This window comes from Cyrtonyx montezumae, unplaced genomic scaffold, assembly GCF_038088225.1.
Source record: "Cyrtonyx montezumae isolate F1298 unplaced genomic scaffold, pur_monq_1.0 scaffold_31, whole genome shotgun sequence".
Taxonomy (NCBI): Eukaryota; Metazoa; Chordata; class Aves; order Galliformes; family Odontophoridae; genus Cyrtonyx; species Cyrtonyx montezumae.
The window spans coordinates 5,456,883-5,478,103 of NW_027072036.1; the positions used below are offsets into that span (position 1 = coordinate 5,456,883).

The window sequence follows — 21,221 nt, forward strand, 5'->3', positions numbered from 1 at the left end:
CCGCCCTCGGGGAGCCGAGCTGCCGATGGGCCGCGCTCCGCCAATCCGGGGAGGGCGGGGCCGCGCTCCGCCAATCAGGAGGAGGCGGGGGCGGGGCCGGCAACACGTGCCGCCGACGCGCGGGTGACGCTCCGCTCGGGGCGTGGAGCGGTCCCGGGGGTTTTATTCACGCGTGGTGCTGTCTATGTGCGCTTCCAGCGCTGCTCGGGATGTGTCCGTCCTTTGGTCGGGGTCAGCAGAGGAAGCAGTGAAACCGCTGGGTTTTATTCCTGGAGCGGGCGGCTTCCTGTTCTGAGAACAACAAATAACAAAGCAGCGGGACGGCAAAAGGCGCTCCCCTCCATCCGAGGGTCGGGGAGGACGGGAAATGCCCTCCCCGGGCCCGGCTCCTCCCGCTGCTGAGAGTCATAGCAGCGCTGGGCTCCCAGGTGCGGAGGTTTATGTTCCCTTGTGTCCTCTTGAAGAGGACAGCGGGTTTTGTTTGTGGTTATTTTTAAGCTATTGAATTTCACAGGAAGGTTTTTATCTTCTGATCTTTCATTATATTCCTCGTTTTGCATGAGTGCTCCGAGTGACTCATGTGCTGCTGAATGTCCCCTTCGTTCCGTGGTGGAGCTGCTCTTGCAGTGCTGCTGTTTTTCCTAGGCTGGAGAAGGCTTTGCCCTCTTAAGAGAGTGGAGGTGAGGGCTGAGAAACAGACAGGGCCTATGAGGTGGGAACACTTAAGGAGGGCTGGGTGCTTTAAATGAAAGCTGGTGAGGGTGTAATTAGTAAATATTGGCTTCAAGTGTGAGCACAGCTGATTTAAAGCAGCTTTGCAGGGGGTGGTACAGGCTGTCGTGGCTGGGGCTGGAGTTAGTCCTGCTGGCTGATGCTGCAGGGTGTGTGAGTGAGTGCTTGCAGCACGAGAACGGGCTGTTAGTGTGTGCTGTTAAGACCCAAACCACTCAAGAGCAGAGGTAATGGGGATCAAGTAGTTACAGCAGTGAATCATTGACTTAGGAAACAGGTAAGTGTTTGTTGGTTAATTCTTGTATGAGAACAGCTTCTGTTTGTTTAGGTGGGCAGGTACTTAAATACTAAACTCAGTTCTCAGACTCATGAAACTGCTGTGGCTGTTCCACTAGCAGACATCTGCTGGTGCCTTTGGGGTACTGAATGAGTGAATGTAGGGGCAGACTGGTGCCAGTGATGCTAACACACAGCCAGCAATCCTGTAGGCTGTTGTATTACTGTGCATCTCACCGAGCCAAGAGAATGGCTTTTTCTCCTTGGGTCTCACCTAGTAATAGTTCCTCCCCAGTACCACTGCATCAGAAGTCTGCTGGATTCCTCAGAGTGGATTCAGATCTAAGAGCCAGTGAAGAAAGCTGTACTGAATCACTGCTGTACCACTCCAACAGATAAACTGCTGCTCTGCTCCCCAGGTCATACCTGCTTTCAAAATATCCAGCTGATTCTGGCTATTATGACTTAATTGTCAGTGCTGTCAGAAAATGCAATGTTGTGTCCCTCCTCTGGCTTCAGCCAGGTGTGCTGGTGCTGGTGAGCCGAGCAGCTCCTTGTTGGATCTGTCAGACACTGAATGAGGGCATTCTCCTTTCAATTACACTGAGGAAGAGATCCAGGAACTCTTGGCGGATGATAGCTTGGAATCTGAGCAGTGCGGAGCTAGAAAAAGCACTCTGAGCCAGAACATACGTGGTGTCAGTGAAGAGGGTGTGAGCAGCAGCTGCCCAGGAGTGTCAGTCATCAGCAGAGCTGCAAAGGCAGCATCAGAGATCAGAGGAACACAGTGACCTCTGCCGGTCCCAGTCACTGCTGTGGTGCTTGGTCCCGGACAGCCTCTGGAGGATGACTTTCTGGAGAAAGCAGAGGTCACAAATGAGTGCACAGCGCGTGGTCACGCTGACAGTGGTAGCCCAGCAGCGCAGAGCCGCACTCTCCCGCTTTCTTCTGCATCCAGACCCCAGGAGCTTTCCACAGCAATAAAGCGCTGCGAGAGGGCGGAGTGCTAGGCTGGTCCGAAGGAGGAGGAAGAGGCTGCGAGTGCTGGGCAGGGCCGAGCGGGCGATGCTGGGGCTCCCGGCAGATGGCAGCAGCGGAGCAGCGCCGGGTTCCTGTGCCCGCTGCAGCCCCGCGGAGCGCTGCCGATCCCTCCGTGGCATTGGGCATCACAAAAGCATCCGATCCTCTGGAAGGCTCTGCCTGTTTCTGGCGTGGTAATGGCGGCTGTGACTCGCTGGTTCCTTTGGCTGACTCCTTCTCCTCTGCTCTCCACGTCATCTTTGCAGCTCTATTTCAAGGACTGCTGTTATTTTTGTCATTGTAAAATGATGCAGTGGAAAATGAATGAATGAACTCTGTGGGGCGTTTTGTGACCTTATTCTGCAACCTGGTTTGACAGATATGCCCCCATCTGTTATTCTCAACTACAGAAGCTAAAGAAGCATCCCCAGTGGGTGCACGGAGGGATCTGTAGGTGCTGCAGAGCTTAAGTGCTGAGATTGTGCTCTACTATTGACACCCTCTACACTTCACCACTCTCAGAGCTGTCAGCAGCAGAGGCTGAAAGGAAGGTGCCTGGGAAGGGCAGGGTGGATATGAGCTGGGGAGCAGCATCAGGATGGCTGAGCAGTTGAACTGAGGTATTCTGGAGGGCAAAGAGTGTTCTGGAAGCTTCCAGAGACAGACACCCACTGTGTTTATTTCAGCTGTTTATGAGTGTAATTGTTGTTTCCTGAGAGTTACAGGGAGCTGACAATTCTGTGGTTGATTGCATGGAGGCTGCACTTCTTTGGGCAGCGTGAGCAGCTGCGTTGCCACGGGGCTGCTTTCCAGTGTATGGATACAGCATCAGCAATGCAGGGGGGACTGTGTGAGGAGAGCTGAAATGGCCTGTTTTCCTTTCAAATTAAAAATGCAAGATGTATGTTCCGAGTCACAGAAAATCAGGCAGAAACTCCAAATGAACAAAGCTGGTGAGTGAAACGGAGAACTGTTTTGCTGGGGGAGAGCACCGCGTGCGATGCACACAACGTGCTTTCCTTATTAGTGCCAAGCTCTCGTGTTCTGAGTGGCTGCAGGCCTGGGTTTCATCCTGACACAGGGTGGGCGTCCCCAGGTGTCACAGAACAGCCTTCTCAGTGGGCTGACCTGGTCCTGTGTGGTCCTTCTGCAGCCATTTCATGTGCATCATTTGCATGGCAGATGCAGAGCGACCCCGATAAGTTGTGCTAACCCACGGTTGTGGTGGTTCTCCCTCTCATTGTAGTTCCTAGAGGATATTAAATCTGAATGGATACATTTACTTGCAGCTCTCCATAGGAATCCAAATGCTGCTGAGGCTGTGTTGTAGCAGATGTAGAAATGAGATGTGATTTGAGCATCTGTTTGGAAATGGCTGGCTGAAACTGATAATTGACCACAAAAGATGCCAGCTGACCATTTGTTAGCATTCACACTTCATTAGGGCCCTTCATTCAATACTAAATAGAATCATATCCTTCTTGATGAGATCCTCCTCAGCAGTTCTGCTTGGTTCTGTATTGATCTGCAGAAGCACTGAGGCTCCTCTCATAACTGTGATTCCTGCACTGGATGTGAGCACTGCTGCTCATCCTCAGCAGTCTATGGGCTGGATGGACCTATTCTTAACAGGGCAGGGGAAGGACAAGCTAACGGAGACAGCATCCCTCTCCCTGAATGTAGACCGTTCCCATTTCCCACCCAAACATCTGTGCTTTGGGAGAACTGCTTTCACAGCCGTTCCCATTGCAGTTGTGCATGTGTGATGGAGCTGCACGAACTGCTGCTCTGGGGTTCCGCCCTTCAGAGCTGCATAGCTCGATGGGGACAAGCAGCAAGCTGTGCTGGCTCCAGGATCCCTCTGCTCCTGGGAGGTCTTGGGCAGCACTGATCCGACAAGCTTTATGTGCGACCTTTCATTGTCCCTGTGCTTTGTAAGGAGCAGAGCAATGTGATTTGTCCTTCCCCTGCTGCCCTCCGGTGCTGGCACCCGTTGGCTGTGCCCGATGGCAGCACTCAGCCCCCCTGGGTCTGTGCCCTCTGTGTGGGATGGATAAGGGTCTGTAAAGAGCCACATTTCTTCTGATCTCACACTGTGGGACATCAGGTGCTATGTGACAGTGAGTTTGCCTTCTGATAGCTGTCTCAGTGGCCTCAGTTCTTCCTAAACAAAGCATCCAGGAAAGGTGGATTTTCAAGAACACATCAGAAATTTTCTCTAGAAGTTTTTGTTCCCTTGAGCAAATAAAAGCTGATAGCAGAGCTTACGAAGGAGACGTGGATTTGCTCTCAGAACACTCTGTTCCCTGGGCAGGAAGGTGAGTTGCGTGGCCCTGTGGCTCTCATCCATCACATGACTGCAGTGCAGCGTGGAGAGACCTTTGAGTTTCGATGGGCCAAGGACACGCCACGTTCTGTATGGAGAGCACCTTGAACAACTTCAGCAAGGGCAGCGCTCTGAGGTTGCTTCTCACGGAGCTGTGGGACCTGTTCTGAGTGAGCAGGAGAGCAAACACCGCAGCGAGGCTGGAGAGATGGCAGGTTCCTACTTTGTGGCACAATTTGAGGATCTGTACATTCTCTTGAACGGTCTCTCTGCAGGGACTTGCTGTGTGAGGCCTTCAGAGCTGCTCTCTGGAAGGGAGGGCTGTTCTGAGTGCTCACATCAGTGCTCCTGGTGATGGTGCCTCAGAACCTTGAGTCACGCACACGGTCACAGCAGAGGGGCACTCAGTGGGGCTGTGCTGCAGCTGCTGAGCTATGGGTGCTGTGGGGTCCAAGTGATGTTATGGAGGGGCTGGGGCTCCTGCAGGTGGGCACCCAGGGGCTCTGCGCTTTTTGGTTTGATTTTTAGGTATCTCTTTGTGGCTCTTAGGAGACCATGCACAGCAGCCAATGCTGTTGATGTGAGCCTTCTGTTAAAGCTCCAACAGCAGCTGGAGAACTCTGCAGAAGAGGCCTGGGTGGTGTAAATAAACCACGTTCAGCAGTTGATGGCACTAAATGTGTTTTTTCTACCGGTTTAAAAGGGCAGCGATGTGCTGGGAAGTTCAAATGGCACCGTGGGGCTGTGCTGCTATGGCCACCCACTGACTCCGTGCCCAAAACTGCATGTTGGAAGCAGAGATGCAGTTCCCTGGCTGCCAGCTTTGCTGGCTCCATCTGGGATCTCAGATCCACGCTGTGTCTTTCCTGACTCTGCTGCTAATAATACAGGCTCTTCATTTGGAGTGAACCTACACAAAATTGGTGCTGATGCATGAGCTGGAAGAGAACCCAGCTCGATTTCCCCGAGACGTGTGGGCTGGGAGTGCTGACGAGTGGGATCAGCACTGCTTTAATCTGTAAGGTCATCAGATGACTGAATCCGTGCAGATTTGTGGAGGAAACAGAAGATATTGTGGTGTAACAAGCAAGCAGATCACACTGCTGCTTAACAAATGCTGGGAAGTGACGGCATTTGGTCAGTCAGGCTGTGCCAGGCTTTGCTCTGTGTGGTTAGGAGGTTTTTCTGCAAATCTGGGGTAATGACATTTGGTGTAACATGGCATAATCTCCTCTCCTTGCTGGAAGTGCTGTCTGGCTGCTCCATGAATTGCTGTGTTTTTATCAGCACAGTGTGTGTGATGTGGCATGCACTTCTGTGGGATGTAACCTTTGGCAGATACTGGCGTTAGCAGTCCGTTCCTCTCTGCTTACATCTCCTCCACGAAGTCATTAGCAGCTGAGATTACACTGCGTGGCAGAGGTGTTTCCTTCTTTGGTGCTGCTGAAGTGCCAGTGAACAAGATGCTAATGCGCTCGTTAGACGGGAGCAGAGCCTGCATTGTTCCTGCTGTGCTGGGAGGTGTGAGCGGTGCTGAGGTTCAGGAGATGCTCTGAGCAGTGTTTGCTCCACACCGCGGCTCTGTGCTCCCAAACTCACGGGGGAGGACTGTGTGGGCTGAGCTGTGCTTGTGGGCATGATACTGCGGTGCTTGGATGGATGTGGGCAAGTGGTGCTCAGCTTCAAGCGGGCACTGTGTGTGTTGGCAAAGCACTCTCATTTCAGCTGCTCGTTCCTCCCTGCGCCCGTGGGCTCTGCTCGCGTGGTTCCTGGGATGAGCACCCTGCAGCAGGGCTGGTTCAATGAGAAATCCTTGCAGGGATCCCTGGGATCTCCCTGCACCAGCCCACTCCCACTCCTGCTTGTGAGCATTCAGTGCTCGCTGCCTGAATCTGCAGTCAGGGAGATGTGTAGGGAAGCGTGGGTTGCCATTGGGGTGAGTGCTTCTGCAGCCCAAAGCGATTTTCCTCACAGCTGTGATTTCTCTGCTCCTTGATCCCTTCCCTTTCTTGGCTGTAAAGTGCCCCTGGGTCACACGGGGATTATTTTTGGGCACTGCTGATGAGAATGAGGTGTCTTTTCCTAATGAGAAGTCACACAGCCCAGAGACTTCACGGTGTCTGACCCACGTTAGTTACTGTGGGAAACAGCAGTGAGGACTTTCACATTCGTGAATCTCAGAAAATAGGATCTTCTTTTCCTCACTGTGGCTTAACGTGGACTTCCTCCACCACTTCAATTCATGGCTGTTGAAAATATTTCCTCTATGAGAATCATTAGGAGGTAATAGTGCGGAGTCCCTCTCTGATGAGCTGAGCTGCTGCCAGCCTGCTTCTGTCTCTTCTCATTAATAGCATTATTACTTTGCCTTTAAAGCCCACGGTTATGAAACATCATGATAACCCTTTTGCCTCCTGCCACAGCACGTGGTGAATTCTTAATTCTGTGTGAACAGTTACGCTTTAAATTTTAATTCCCTATTTCCACCAAACGAAGAGTGAGTGCATCCCTGTTAGAAAAGATGTGGCTCCGACCTGGATCTGGGGAACGGCAGCGAAGAATGGGACATGGGCTGAATTACCAGGGACAGCCGTCGTTATAAACAACACATGATCCTCCCTCCCCCGAAGCTGCCAAATTAGCAGGCTGATTTCCATGTGAGCGGCCCTTTGAGGGCTGTCTGCTCCAGGATTACGAGGGAGCATCTCCCTTATCGTTTTGCACATGCTGCACCATCTGTGCTAAATCTCCCTTTATGGGGTTATGGATTCCAAGTGGCGTTTCTTTCTTGGGAGATAACAGGCACGTCTGAAGGGTCTCACTAGGTGTGGCTGCAGTGCTATATATGCCATCAGTCCTGCTATTTTTTCCCCTTCATTCCACAGCCACAGAGAACTGTGAGCCCTTCTGGTTTCCTACACCCAGAAAACCCACAGTCACTGGGAAATGTCAAACCCTGTGTGTGTTCTGCTTGAAGTGGGCAAATAGGAGATATTACTGCTTCAAACGAGACACACCTTTGATCTTTTGTTGTACGTTATAAAATGTTTATTGCTCTGTCTGTTTTAGAGGTGTTGACCTCTCCCTCTTGGTGATGGAGGAGTATATTCTGGCAAAGGATCCGTGGAAGAGACCAGAGGGGTTGGCCTGGGGCTGGTGCAGGGGAAGCCCTTCCTGCCCACAGAGCGTGGGCAGACCTCCCGCTGCCTTCCTCCCACTGGGCTGTGCTGGAGGGACTGGTCCTGCAGAGCTGGGACCAGTAAAGAGATTGAAGCCCTCCTCGGGCCAACCTGTCTGGTGGAACAAATAGGATCTTGCCTCATCCCCTAGTGCATGTGGAGTGGTTTTGTGGAGTAGGTAAATACAGATACCCCATGGCACGCTACAAGAGATTATCTGTTCCAAGCGATGCTCTCGGAGCACCGGCGATCCCGACAGCTCCCACACATCCAGTGCTCAGCAGCAGAGAGGAGTCCGACCCTTCCAGGACCCCTGCGCGTGGAGGGCAGCCTCCAGCAGGCAGACACCCGACGTCATCACGGAGCGGCTGGGACACCGGGAGAGCCACGCTGTCCCCCTGCACCCCCCGAGGAGAAGCCTTTAAGAACTGAAGCCCTCAGAAAAAGGTCCCTTAGGCAAAAGCCTTCTGCACCACTGGCAGTTGCCACCGAGACCTTGCATAGCGACTGCTATCATCAGTTTTTTTCTTTTTTTTTTTTTTTTGCTGACTGGCTACATCTTGATGGAGCGTTTCTCACACTGCAGCTGGCTGAAAATACCACGAAGATGATGGTTTGGTTCATCCTGGAAGCTGAACAGGGGCTTCTGGTGCCCCCCCTCCCCCCCCCCCCCCATCTCAGTCTGTGCCCCAGTTAACTGAGATGAAGATGAGCACTGTGAGATGGGAGGCAGCAATGCTGGAACCCGGCTGGGGAGCAGCCCAGGGAGCTCCCGCAGTGGGACTGGAACCTGGGGTACATCTCCTCCCTCTGTTTCTTACCAACCCCACCCGTGAGGCATGTAACACAACACGTGCCAATGGAACAAAGCAAGCCTGGCAGCCCACGTGTGGTTGTGCCCGCGGCGAGCTGCCTGCCCTCCATCCTCCCTTCCCTGCGGCTCAGGGAGCAGTGCTGGCGAGCGATGCCGGAGCTCACGGCGAGATGGGGGTGACAGTGAGACAGCACGACAACAAAACACTGTAAGTTCCCAAAGATGGGAAAATCGTTCCAGGAGGAGGAGTGTGAGGGTGGGGAGCAGTGTGAGAGGCTGTTCCCATGCTCTGATCCGTCCGTCCCTCTCAGGGCCGCCGCCAGCAGCTCAGCAGCTCTCACTGGTACTGTTCTGTCTTGGTTGGTTGAGTTTGCGTTGTATTTTGTTTATTTGTTGCAGCTTTTTCCCTTCTGCTCAGATGTTCACGGGCCACAGGTGAGGGAGGAGCTGTGTGCCATTGAGTGGTGGTCCCCAGGTCTCCTTCCCAGTCGCTGTTTCTCCTCCCCAGGCGTCGCTGCTCAGAGGCGGAGCGTGAGGAGCGGAGCCCATGGGCTGTCACGCCTCGATGATGTTCACAGAGGGTTTGTTTTTTGGGAACTGGGGGAGAAGAGACAAAGGAAGAGAAGATGTATAGAAATAAATGGGGAGGAAAACGTACCCACATCAGATCTGTGTGATGAGTGTGGATTCTTGTTACGTAAAAGCTCTCACTCCCATCCTTGTGAGTTGTGAAAGTGGGCCAGTGAAACAGTGCTGGGCTGCACCCCCCAGCACTCACCTTGCTGCGGAGCAGCCCCCCACCCTGGTGCTCAGGGGTGCTGTTCTCTGAGGCGCTCTTGGCTTTCTCCTTGCTGTTGTTCGGTTCGTTGTCTTTGATGATGTCGTACTGCCTGCAGAACAGGGCGATCACCCCTGATGGGGAGAAAGCATTAGTGAGCACACAAAGGAGCTCAGCCTGCAGAGCTGCGTGCTTGCGAGCAGCTCCGTGCCTTCTGGGGGAGATCTCAGCATCATCCACACTTGCTCCTTTCTAACAGAGCTCCTCAGTCCTCTGCTTCCTACACGAGTCCCATGCTAAACCTGTTAGACAGAAGGAGGGAAGCTTAAGGCTAAATGGGACGAGTGCTTTAAGCCCTGTGTTTGGGTAGCAATAGCACTACCTGTGTGGTTAGATGGGATCTGCTTTACAAGCACAGGAGCTCCTGGAATTTCTGGTTGGTGGAAATGTGCCTTATGGTCTTTCCCTCTGGGCTGAGCAGGAGGAGCTGGAGCTGGAGGATGAGAGGTGGGTGCCCAGGGTCAGCCTGGGCCTGCTGAGCAGCAGCACAACACCTGCAGATACGTAACAGCGACGGCAGCAGAAACTGCCAGTGGAAATTTCCTCCCACACACATAAAAAGCACAGGAAGAGGAAAGCGGGGGCAGCTGTGACAAGCAATGAGAAGGGAAAGGTCCCTCCCAAGCTTTTACATGATATCTTAAGCAAATGACTTCTCTGCCTGTTCTATATGGGGAGGTAAAGTTAATTAATTAATTTGGTGATCATCTCCAGCAGTTACTGCCTTCCATTCTCTGGAATTGTGAACAGCAATGCATGATCAACCTGGGACTTTTCCAGAAGTTGTCTCCTATGGATCACAGGTTTGCCCTAGTGCTCATTTCCCAGCCTGGCAGTTTCCTTGGGTCACCTGAGCTGTCCCCCTGGGTGCTGTGCTCCGTGACGTGGGAGCCAGCACTGCTTCATGAATGTTTGACACTGCGGCCGAGCGGCAGCTGACTGCTGTAGCCCAGGGAGGCTGTGGCTCAAAATAGAAAACAAATATGCAAACTGTTTTTTTTTTTCCCATTAACTCATGCATGTGATTTCCAGATTGAATGAGCTCGGGGCTGGCTGACGGGCCAAGCTGATGGGACAGGACTCGGGGCGTTTTCCTCTCCCTTTTTACTGCCTTAGAACAGAGGAGTGATGTCTGTCCTGAGCACAGTTTGGTATGAGATCTATTGAAATATGGACTCAAACTTCTGCTGAAAAGCTGTTTTCTCTGGAAGTGCAGTAACTTTGTTCTCGCTACGAAAAGCCACAGTGAGATCCTCGTATTGAAGGGGATCTTCTGTGTGGTGCTCTGCTTCAGAGCATCATTTGGGCGCTGCGTTCATCTGATGCTGAGCGCCCTCCTCCTCCCACCATCCCAAGCTGATATTCCTGCCCTTCCTCTTAAATGCTGCTCTGTGTGTTTTAGTACAGGAATTAGAGAGGGTCTGGGTTTATTGGTGTTTGCATGTTGGGAGCCGTTTGTTCTTTTAATGCTTCCATCGCTTTAATTGCTTTTGCAGTCAGTTTTAGTGTAGATAGAGCAGTTGGCACTGGGAGCAGAGCTCCTGATGTGTCTGAACTTTGGCAGAACTCGTCAGGGAATTCCTGTTTTGCACGAGAGCTGAAGTCATAATAAGGCAGATAATTGCTGTGACCCGTGCTGTCTGAAGGGCTTGAGGCGTCCTGGTGGAGGACTGATGGCATTAACATCAGTGCTTCCTGGAAAAATGGAGCTTACAGGATTAGCCATGCTGAATTAAACAATTGGTTCATCAAGGCCATTATCTGCATGGTGCCGTGCCAGCTCAGAGCAGTGATTCACCTGATTTCAGCACTGCCCAGCTCCTGGTGTGCAGGGCCCTGGGGATGCCATGTGCTTGGACAGAGAGATGGGACTGACCTGCCCACATGAACAGCACCACCACAATGATGAGTATTTCCCCTGCACGCAGCTGTTGGTTTTTCTTCGCCATCTCCTTCATTGTCACCTCATCTGCACAGAGGGAAAGAGAGATGATGAAACCCAAGTGCTGGCTCAGCCCTGGCCACGGCTCAGCACTGTGCTCAGCTCACACCAGGAATTGCAGCCACTGCCCCGTGCTCAGCCCCGCAGGCAGGAGATGGGGAGAGGGAGGAGAAGCGAATGGGGACGGCTGACCCTGGCTGCCTGGCTCTGTGGCAGCTCACTCTGCTCTCTGTTGGAGCCGTCTGTGCCTGTCACAATGCCTTGCATGCTTCAGCAGTTCTCTCCCAGCTCAGCGTGAGGAGCTGGGCACGGTCCTTCTCAGCGGAGCTGTGGCGTTCAGGATGTGCTGAGACTTTTTGCAGGGCGTAATGCACCTCCTCGCCTTCAAAGCACTAAGAGGATTACAGCTTAGGCCTCCGGGGAGGGAAGCAGTGCTCCTCTTAGTGCTTTCAGTTGAACAGTAATTCTGTGTTTACAGACACCAATGCGTTTTGACACGAAGAGCCAAGAGCTCACAGCATCCCAGAAACCATGGCCAGGAGCCCTGCAGCAGGCTGAGCCCTGGGTCAGAGGTAGCCCCTGTAGTCCCACTCCCTGCACTCCCCAGCTCTGCCTGCAGCAGAGATTCTTCCTGAGAGCGAACCTTCCCCATCCAGTTTGGCTTAAGAGGAACGAGGGAAGGAGCTGCCAGGCAGAAAGTGCCCGATCTCATCCCTGGAGGTACTCAAAACCCAATTGGTCCTGGACCTCCAGCTCTGAGGACCCTCTTTGAGCAGAGGTTGGGCCAGATGGTCTCAGATAGTCACAACCAACGTCAGCAGTTCTGTGATTTGGTATAAACTTTTGAAATGTAAGGAAAGTGGTGTTCCTGTGTGTAAGGATGCAGGGCATCTTGTTCCAAGGCTGGAAACCTTCTCCTCACTTTGTCCATTAAATCTGGAGTGGGAGGAGTGGACAGCAAGCCTTTGGGGGCAGTGGCTGCTGACCTCTTGCTGCTATTTTGCTGGAGCAAAGGAACCTCATCTTCATCTTAGATATATGCGGTCGCTTTCAGTGCTGGGGTGTAACTGTGTCAGAATGCTCAGACAGAAATACAATCACGCTGGGCTCAGCCCTGACAGCAGCACAATCTCAGCATCTCACTGACTGCTGGGAATGCTCAGAGCATCACATGAGGGCCCTCAGCGCTGTGTGCACCTAACCCAGCTCTCCTCCTTTCATGGGGTCCTTCTTTCCTCCCTGCAGAGCCCTGCACTCACTGGGGGCCACATAGGAACTCACCCACACTTGCCTTTATTTTTAGAAGCCAGTTTCTCTGCTTCCCTGGGGGTCTTGAAGAGGACTGGCTCACTGGCAGGGCTCTGCCCTTGGATGCTGATGGCCTGGACATGCACAATGTACTCAGTGTCCTCCTCTAGGTCCCAGAGGGCACAGGAGCGGGTGGTGGTGTTCACCTCCTGGATGAAGCGCAGCATCCGCACGTCCTTCTTCTGGAAGCCGAGAGAGGAGAGCACAGAGTGGGGGAGGGACCTCCTGTGTGTGCTGCTGGTGTCTAAAGCCACTGCTTCCTGCCCTGTCCACCATGGGCACGGAGACCTCTGCAGCGAGTGCCACACCGGGTGCTGCTGCACGCAGAGGATGGGAAGCGAGTTCCCCCCACAGACCATGGGACAGGACGAGAAGGAGTGGCCTTACACTGCAGCGAGAGTTTGGAAACCGAGGGGACCCGATGGGGTGAAGATGAACATGACTGAAACTGGGGAAGCGTGGGATCATACCTGCTGGGAAATCGCAAATCCAATGACAACTTCATCCTCCAGAACATCCCAAGTCACTACGGCTGAGTTGGCTTTCAGGTGTTTGACTGTGACATTGACTGGAGCCGATGGGCTGTCTGCAGGGAGGGACACAAAGTCACGGCTGTGCAGATGCACGGGTGCTGCTCTCCTCATAGCAGAGCCGCGATGATGTGCTGCTGCCTGCTCTCTGCAGACAGCACCCGATGCTCCCGGTCTGCAGTGAGGCCCCATGGATCGCCCCAACGCCGCTCCCCTCCCCGGGCAGCTCCTCACCATCCCCGTCCCCACGTGCTGACCCGAGCACCGTCTAATTTTAGCAAGGGGCGGTCAGCAGACGGAATGCGTGCAGGAAGGTCTGTGAGTCACAGCTGATGAATGTGCTCGGACACGAGGAGGATGCGGTGGGGCTGGGAGGTGGCAGGCAGAGCAGCTCGCCCCGCTCCCAGCGCAGCTGTGCCGCTAAATCCCAGCACGGACGCCTTGTCGGGGTATTTTTAGGAGGAGCTGCCCAGCGTGGGCTGTGGAGGGCTTTGAAAGGAGAAGAATGAACCTCGCAGGGAGCAGAAAAAGCTTCATGCAGGGAACAGGGAACGCGATGCACCTCTGTGTCCCCACTGAGATGTGTGACCTTGGGGGGGGACACAGCACAAAAAATGTCAAAGTTTCTGCCCTGCTCATATAGACAGTGGGGGGAGGTGGGAGCGGGCAGCCCTGGGGAGGGGGAAAGCACCTGGCAGAGCTGCAGCTGGAGCCTGCAGAGTAGGATGGGGTGGGGGCAGGAGAGAAACAGCCTCTGTATGGGGAGAGACAGCAGCTAAAGTCGGGAGATAACGCATTAATATCCAGATCTGAACATCACTCTTTCACTACTACAGAGCAGGAGCAGCTACGCATAAATCAGCGATGTCAAACCAGTACAGCAGTGACATGAGAACGTAGCACAGCATCTGACAGAAGTACAAAGCCAGGAAAGTGAGTTCCCCGCTCCCAGAGCGGAGTGGATAATTGGTGACCAAAATTTCAGTCCGTGAGGAAGCTCTTCTCACCGCACCCAGGAGATGTGAGGTGAGACCACTACGTCCCAAACTCTGAGCACTGCTCTGAGGGACTCCATCCGCTGCAGCTCCACCCGTGCCCGTGGAGCTGAGCACAGGGATTTCTGCTTCCCCCTGGATGCAGTGGGTCAGTGCTGCCTGCAGGGTCTGGATCTGAAGCGCTGGTTCCTCTTTGCTCTGCTGTAACACCTGGAAATCGCTGCTGTGCTGGGGAGCGGGGTGTGCGGCCCCAAGGGCGATTCCTTTCCTGCTGGATCGGTGCACACTGTGCATCAAACCCTCCTCCCCTGTGTGTGCTGAATGCCTCTCCCCTGCCAGGTCCGTACGGAGCCCATATGGTGCAAGATTTCTGGTTTAGCAGTTCCTCTTCACCCCGGCTCGGGGGCTGCAGCGCCTTCTGGAGCAAATCACACATTGTGAACGGGCAGAGCTCGGCCCATTTGGAGCTGGAGCTGTGCTCAGCTGAGGAGATGCTTTCACTTCTCTGTCAGCATCCTCCTGTTGTGAAGGGGCCCTGACTAATTGAGATGAGAATGCGGTGGTTTTTAGCAAGGAATGGCTGCTTCACAGCCAACTGTGCTTCCACTGTGCCTTGTTTCCCTTCCACAAGGACCCTCCACGGGGCCCTTCTGGCAGGAGAGGGTCGGGACTGCCTCCGTGCACTGAGGAGCTGCGAGCTGCGAAGATTACCCTTAATCCCTTCTTAGTGCTGGGTACTCCTTCTGGCCTCTCATTAAACGCTCTGCTGATTGTTAATGGTCTTTTATTTGGGAGAGAGGAAAAAAAACCCCACAAAACAAAACAACACAACTACTTCAGAGCTTTGGGTTGATTCCTTCCTGGCTTTTCACTGCTGGCGCAGCAAAAGGGACAGAAAGTCACCCACCTGTGCAAGGAGCTCCTGCTCTCGTGTGACTGCTGCAGAGCTGCAGCGTGGGCCACGTCTGTCCCCATCCCACAGCTGCTGCTTCCGAGCTTGGGGCACTTGGAAGTGCCTGGAGTCAGAAGCTTCCTCCGTGGGCAGGGCTGAGGTGATGGGCACCGTGTGTCCATCTGCTGAGCCCCCTTCCCCACGCAGCTCCTTTGCTGTTGTGCAGAGGGAACTGCATCAGCCTCGGCCATCGGAGCATCCCCCCCCAGCAGCTCTGTGCTGCTGCACCGCGACCCCTCCTGCAGACACGGGGACGGAGGGCTGCAACCTGCGAGGGGAAGGAGCATCGCTACGGTCTGATGTGATGCTCTGCAAAGCACCACTGCCTGCGTGCTGAATGCGAGCACCAAGCCCTGCTTTTCTGCTTTCAGAGCCTTTCTCTGCTCTCCCAGCATGGCTCCCTTCACTGGATGTAATTGCTTGTCAGCTTTATGGGGTATGCAGGCAGGCTGGCGCGCCGTTCAGCTTCCCTGAGTGCTTTAATGAGGAGAGCCCGCGGGGCAGTGGGAGGGAGCGGGGCACGGCACAGCCCTGTGCCCGATGAGCGGGGCTGCGTGGGAGCACCGCAGCCTCGGAGAACACAAAGAGCAGCCCCTGGTGCCTCCCTCTGGGACAAAGGGGATTATTTCCTGCTGCTCGCCCACTCCTCGTGCCGACAGCACGTTAGCAGGCAGCCCCGGCCCTACGCCTGCTTCCCCGGGCGTGGTGATGCTCGCTGTGCCCAGCCCTGGGCATTGCTCTGGGTGGGAGCAGGGGGGCACATCGGCCTCGTGGCCATCCCTACCCTGGGGAATGTCGGTGCTCTGCATCTGTCTGCATCCCAGCTCAGGGCCCGATCACTGTGGTGTGTTTGATGCAGGAACCGAACATCCCAGCAGTGCTGGAGCTGCGCTGTGTGGCTCTGTGCAGCTGTGACATGGAGCAGTGCTGGCAGTGCGGTGGCTGAGCACCCCGAGCTTCGTACCTGGAGCTCTGGCTGCTCCCATGCCCAACCCTTGGGTTTTTATTGCACACATAAAGATCTGCTTGCTTTGGTGCTCCACGTATTTCTGCTTATAGCTGAATTGTGTTTGAGTCAGACCTTAATTTGGCCTTGGGGTACTTTATAGAACAGGAGGGGTTTATTTAACAAGAAATGCCAAATGGATGAGGCCACACTCAGCACAGGGGCACAGCTCCATGGGGGCCGCTCCTGAGTCGTTCCACGGTGCTGTGTGCAGTGTGAGTGCGAGCAGAGCACTCTGCAGGAGCACTCTGTCCTCTCCACACACGATCCTGGCTGGAGACAGCTCTCAGAACACGACACACAGCACTGTCCCTGCTGGGGTCTGACAGCGGGGTCAGAAACCTCAGCGCTGCAATGGGCTGCCCTGGGGCTGAAGCCTCTCCCGCTCTGTTTGGTTTCCTCCACCCCACAGAGATCACTCTGACCTGAGCTGCTCTGCAGGGACGCTGTTTGCCCTGTGGAGCTGCTGGGCTGAGGGCTATTTTGAGTCCTCTCCCCACTGCTGTGCAGCATTCCCCCGCTGTTCCTGCAGCAGCAGCCCCACACCTCCCATTTCCACGGCCCCACTGCCTCGAGCTCCGAGCTCTGCACTTCACAGCCCTGCGGTGCCAGAAGGGGAATTTGCACTGTTCCCCCGGGGTCGTTGCAGGGATGGCAGCTTTAAGCCTTAACGGTGCACTCTTTGACAGCTGACTGCCGAGGAGGGCTGAGCCCCACTGGGGCTGACCCCCTCCACGACTCCCCCCACCCCCTCCCGGCTCACTCACCTCGATGGCCTCGTGGCCACGTGCTCAGGTGGTGCCACGGAGCCGATGGGGACACTGCCACCACCTCTGTGTGACCTTGGGACAACCACACTGTACCCACTCCCTCCTTTTCCCTCCTTCTGCCCCAGCTCACGGCCCCTGCAGAGCCGGGGGGGGGGGGCAGCCCCAATGTCACACAGATTCACGCACCTGGAACCATTGGGGGCCGCATCCCCCCCGCACTGTGCAGCCACCAGTGGGGCTGCGGTGCCCGAAACCTCGCGGGGACACAACGGCCGCGGCCGCTGCGAGGGGCAGGGACACAGCTCCGTGTTTACTCCCCGTCTGTGGCTGAGGTGATTCAAGGATAAGGAAGAGCAGGGGACGTGTCCCAGTTTGCAGGAGATCGGGAAGGCTGCTCCGATTGCAGATGCGCTCTTTTCCCCATCATTCTCTCCTTTCAGGAACGTTTTGTTAACCTCCCCGTGCCACGGACGTGTGTGTCAAACCCGACGGCGTCGCGGGGGGGGATCCCGCAGCCCCAGCGCGGGTGGGACGTGGGTGTCTGTAGCCCCACACCTGACAGAGCCGCGGAGCGCAGGAATTCCCACTCCCCGGAGCCGTGCGTCGCTGAGTGCCACCCACAGCCCCCGGGATGTGCGCTGTCCGGAGCTCTGCGAACCGAAGCAGCCGCTCCGCCAGAGCCCGCAGCGCCGGGCACACCGAGCTGGGAGGGCCGGGGGTGGGGACGGGGCGCTGAGGGCTCGTGGGCACCCCCCAGCAGCGCTGCCGGGATGTGGCACCTGCGTGGGCACTCGGGAGAAGGCACAGCTCGGCTGGAGCGGGGACCCGAGTGTTTCCTGCCTGTGTCAGAAATAGGACAAACCCCCGGGGGACCCTCATCCTCCCCACACGTCCCCCTCGGAGGACTCAGCCGCTCGGAGGCGTCACGCAGACGGAACGCTCCGTGCCCCACGGGACAGCTCGGAGGGGCTCTCTGCTGCCGACACGCGTGGGCACGGCGCCGCCGCTCTGCCCCCCGCTCCGCTCCGGCCCCTCGCCGTGAGCCGCAGGGCCGCTCCGCACCCGGTGACCGGCGGTGTCCCGGTGCCAAACTCCCCCCGCGACCGCGCAGCCCCCGCCGCTCCCCGGTGTCCCGGCGGCCCTTACCCGCCTCCACCGGCCGCAGACCGGCGTAGCTGAAGCAGAGCAGGAGCGCGGCGCCGGTGCAGCCCAGGAAGGGCTCCATCCCCCGCGGCCGCCGCGCCGCGCCGGGCCGAGCCGCTCCGGGCCGGCGTCCCGCGGGCGCGGCGGCGCCGTTCAGCACCGCGGAGAGCTCCGGGCCCGGTGCCGGCGGGGCCGCCCGGTTCGGCCGGGGGCGGCTGCGGGCTCGGCGGCCCTCGGCAGCGCGGCTCGGTTCGGCTCGGCTCGGCCGGGAGGCGGCCCCGCCGAGCCCCGGCTCCGCCCGCTGCAGCGCTGGGCAGCCCCGCTCCGGTCCCTCCCCCGGCCCGGGGGCGGCTCGGCCCCCGCCCCGCCCGGCACCGCCGTCTGCCTCGGTTTCCCCCCGGCCCGGACCGCCCCGGGACCGCTCCCCAGCGCTGGAGGAGCAGACGGGGCCCGTCCCGGTGGGTCAGGGACCCCGCGCTGCGGGTCGTCTCAGCGGTGACATCTCCCCACCAGTGCTTCGCGCAGCCCCTGCGCGGCACCGCGCTCTGAATTCGGAGGTAATGAGCGTTAGATGAGCTGTTCCAATTAGCTGTGCCTTTGGGTTAATGAAGCCGTCAGCGCTCTGATTTATGGTAATCTGCCGGAGGGATCGGCTCAGCCACCGAGTGGCACTGCGTGGGGACCGCTTGGGCCTCACTGAGCCCCGTGTGGCTCTCAGCTGCCGCCGTGGCCGTGTGTCGGACAGCATCCCTCGGGCTCTGCCTGGCACAGACATCCCTCCTGCACCGCTGTGAGCTCAGCGTGGCCGGTGGGCTCCCAGCAGCGTGGTCCTCGTGGTTAGGCCAAGCACAGTCCCTGTGGGATTGAAACAGAGCAGCACTATCTCCCTGCTCTGCACACGGTCAGCGCTGCTTTCCCCTCCTCATCCCCCTGGTGCGGGACTGGGCCCCTCCTGCCCCCCGCAGCCGCCTGCTCCCCTCAGCAGTGCCTCCATTGCCCCATCCCCGGGCACGAGGCCGAGCAGGAGCAGCACCACGTGCAGCTGGGTGATCGCAGCTCCCAGCACGGGCATTTCCCGGCCTCTGTGCACGGGGTCCCGCACTCCCAGCAGCCGCGTGGTGGGGGGATGTTGCCCACATCTCCCAGCAGAGGCTGAGCCGCACAGAACCGCTGCGGGGGGAGCAGAGAGGTGCGGCAGTGGGGGAAGGGATCTCCTGAGAGAGACCAGGGACATTGGGGACCGGTGCCAGTCCTGTTTCACACATCCAGTTGAACTCAAACACTCTGCCTGTAACTCGGCCAAGGGACCCCTGCAGCCCCCAGAGGAAGGAGCCACCGGGGCCGGAGCCGTCCCACACTGGCAATGAGCCCCAGCTGTTCCCCCGCAGCAGACAGGCTCCTGCAGGAGGGCTGTGAAATGCTCTGGTATTTTTCCAGAAGCTGGAGATCGTGGTTCCCTGTTTTTATCCTCCCTCCCTTTCCAAATTTAGGAACAACATTTGCTCTTTCAAAAATCTGCCACCGTTGGTGGGTTCCTGGGACATCGCCACCGCAGTGCTGCTCCGGTCCCTTTGTGCCCTCTCCTCTCCCACCACCGGGGAGGAATTTGGGCCCCACAGCCCCCAGCTCTGTTTCCACGGAACCTCCTCACCCCCCCAGTCCCAGTGCTGCAATATTCAAATCACACAACACTCATCATGTCTTCAGTGCAGCAATTAAGTCTCAGCTCTAATTAAGCATTTAGGCACACAACGCACTCGTCTTCCTTCTCCATCCCCAGACGGACACCAGGGAGGACGCAGCTGTCCCCGCTCTGCTCCAGTGCGGGGCCGCAGGAGCTGCAGAGCAGAGCATCCGTACAGTGGGAGCTGCACATCGGGGGGTGCACATAGGGGGGTGCACATCGGGGGGTGCACAGCTGGAGGTGATGCACAGCTGGAGGTGATGCACAGCTGGAGGTGGTGCATACCGGAGGACGCTGGGCGTGGGGCAGCCCTCGTCTCCCGGTGATGCCGAGCGGCGAAGGGCCCCGCACAACGCGGAGGAACGGAGCGTGGCCCCCGGGCCACGCCGGGCGCTGCCACGGGCCGCTGCTGCCACCTGCCGGCACCCGGTACCGGACCCGCCCCGCGCCGGGACGTGACCGCCCTTTCCTACCCACGGGGGAACGCGGGGACCGCCGGCTCCGAGCCGCGGAGCTCCCGTCCCCCCCGAACCATGCGGGACCCGGAGCTCCCGAACCGCCCCAGCGCGGGGTGAGGAGCCGCGAGAGGGAGCCCGAGGCACGGCCGGGACTGGTGGCACTGCACTGGAGGTGCTGGTGCCGCTGGTGGCGGTGTTGAACACCAGAGGGGGCAGAGTGGGGCTGGGAGCTCCTGTGGCACTGGGGCAGCCCGGCCCCACAGCAGAAAGCCCTCAGTGCTGTGCTCCTGCAGCCCCTGTGCCAAGCACCCACAGCGCGTGTTCCTCCCCTCCAGCCACCGCCACTGGGACCTGGGGGGCTGCGTGTGCCCCAAAACACATCCCGGCCCCGTGTCCCAGTGCACCTGAACTCATGTCCCACTGCCATCACACACGTGCCCCATGAGGACTGGCACACAGCCCTGGGAGCCCCAACCTCAGCCCCCCAGGCAAGGTGAGCACTACGCGCTGCGGGGGAGCACCGGGACATGGCACATGGGGACGTGGGGACGTGGGGACATGGGGACATGGGGACATGGGGACATGGGGACGTGGGGACGTGGGGACGTGGGATGAAGCTGCTCTGTTACAAAACGTCCCTGCATCCCTCCAGCTCTAAGTCAAGATTTAGTAAGCAAGCAGCTCCTGATCCAGATGAGATCGGGCACCACAAAGCGCTTTGTATTCCAGGAAGCCTATTAGAGATTTAAATTATACAAATGGGCTTTTTACCAAAGATCCTCATTATCTGGGCATTTGCGTTTAATCCTCGGCCATCCCTGCAGCCCCTGCCCCGTGCTCTGCTCACCTTCACCGCGTCCTCCGGGGCGGAGTGGGGTGTGGGGATGCAGACCAGCTGCGGGGTCCGTGTGAGCCGAGGGGAAGGGGCTGTGGGGAACGGGACAAGGCAGGAAAATCCCACAGGAATGAACCGTGCTGAGCAGGAGCAGGAGGAGCAGGAGGAAGGGGGATCCCATAACGTCTCTCCCCAAAGCAGTGTCGGCACCGCAGCAGAGCCCGCAGTTGTCTCTGCCCCCTTTTCCTCTCAGCATCCCACAGCGTGTAGGACGCAAGGTGGGGACTGCTGAGGATGGAGGGATGGGGTACAGAGGGGCAGGGATGGGGCCATTCACCCCCAGCCCCGGGACCTTGTACACCACAGAGGGTTTGATGGTACAGCGTGGTCCTGCCCGCGCCCCACATTATCCT

The 21,221-nt window shown here is 57.2% G+C and overlaps 1 protein-coding gene across 1 annotated transcript; it reads right to left on the bottom strand.

The window, feature by feature from the left end:
* Nucleotides 1-7,935: 7,935 nt before the first annotated feature.
* Nucleotides 7,936-18,089, bottom strand: FNDC5 (fibronectin type III domain containing 5). The gene is made up of 6 exons (XM_065744695.1): nucleotides 17,835-18,089; nucleotides 12,906-13,021; nucleotides 12,419-12,617; nucleotides 11,062-11,154; nucleotides 9,126-9,259; nucleotides 7,936-8,944 (listed from the first exon to the last, which is right to left on the bottom strand). Exons 1-6 carry the CDS (start codon nucleotides 17,911-17,913, stop codon nucleotides 8,903-8,905), a joined length of 663 nt encoding a protein of 220 aa, XP_065600767.1. The 5' UTR covers nucleotides 17,914-18,089; the 3' UTR covers nucleotides 7,936-8,902.
* Between the last annotated feature and the right edge of the window lie 3,132 nt (nucleotides 18,090-21,221).

Coding starts and splice junctions, on each gene's coding strand:
- FNDC5 (XM_065744695.1), bottom strand. CDS start 17,913: ATGGAGCCCTTCCTGGGCTGCACCGGCGCCGCGCTCCTGCTCTGCTTC. Junction 13,022..17,834: donor TCTGCGGCCGGTGGAGGCGG/GTAAGGGCCGCC, acceptor CCCTCCCTGCAG/ACAGCCCATCGGCTCCAGTC. Junction 11,155..12,418: donor ACTGGCTTCTAAAAATAAAG/GCAAGTGTGGGT, acceptor CCCTCTGTGCAG/ATGAGGTGACAATGAAGGAG.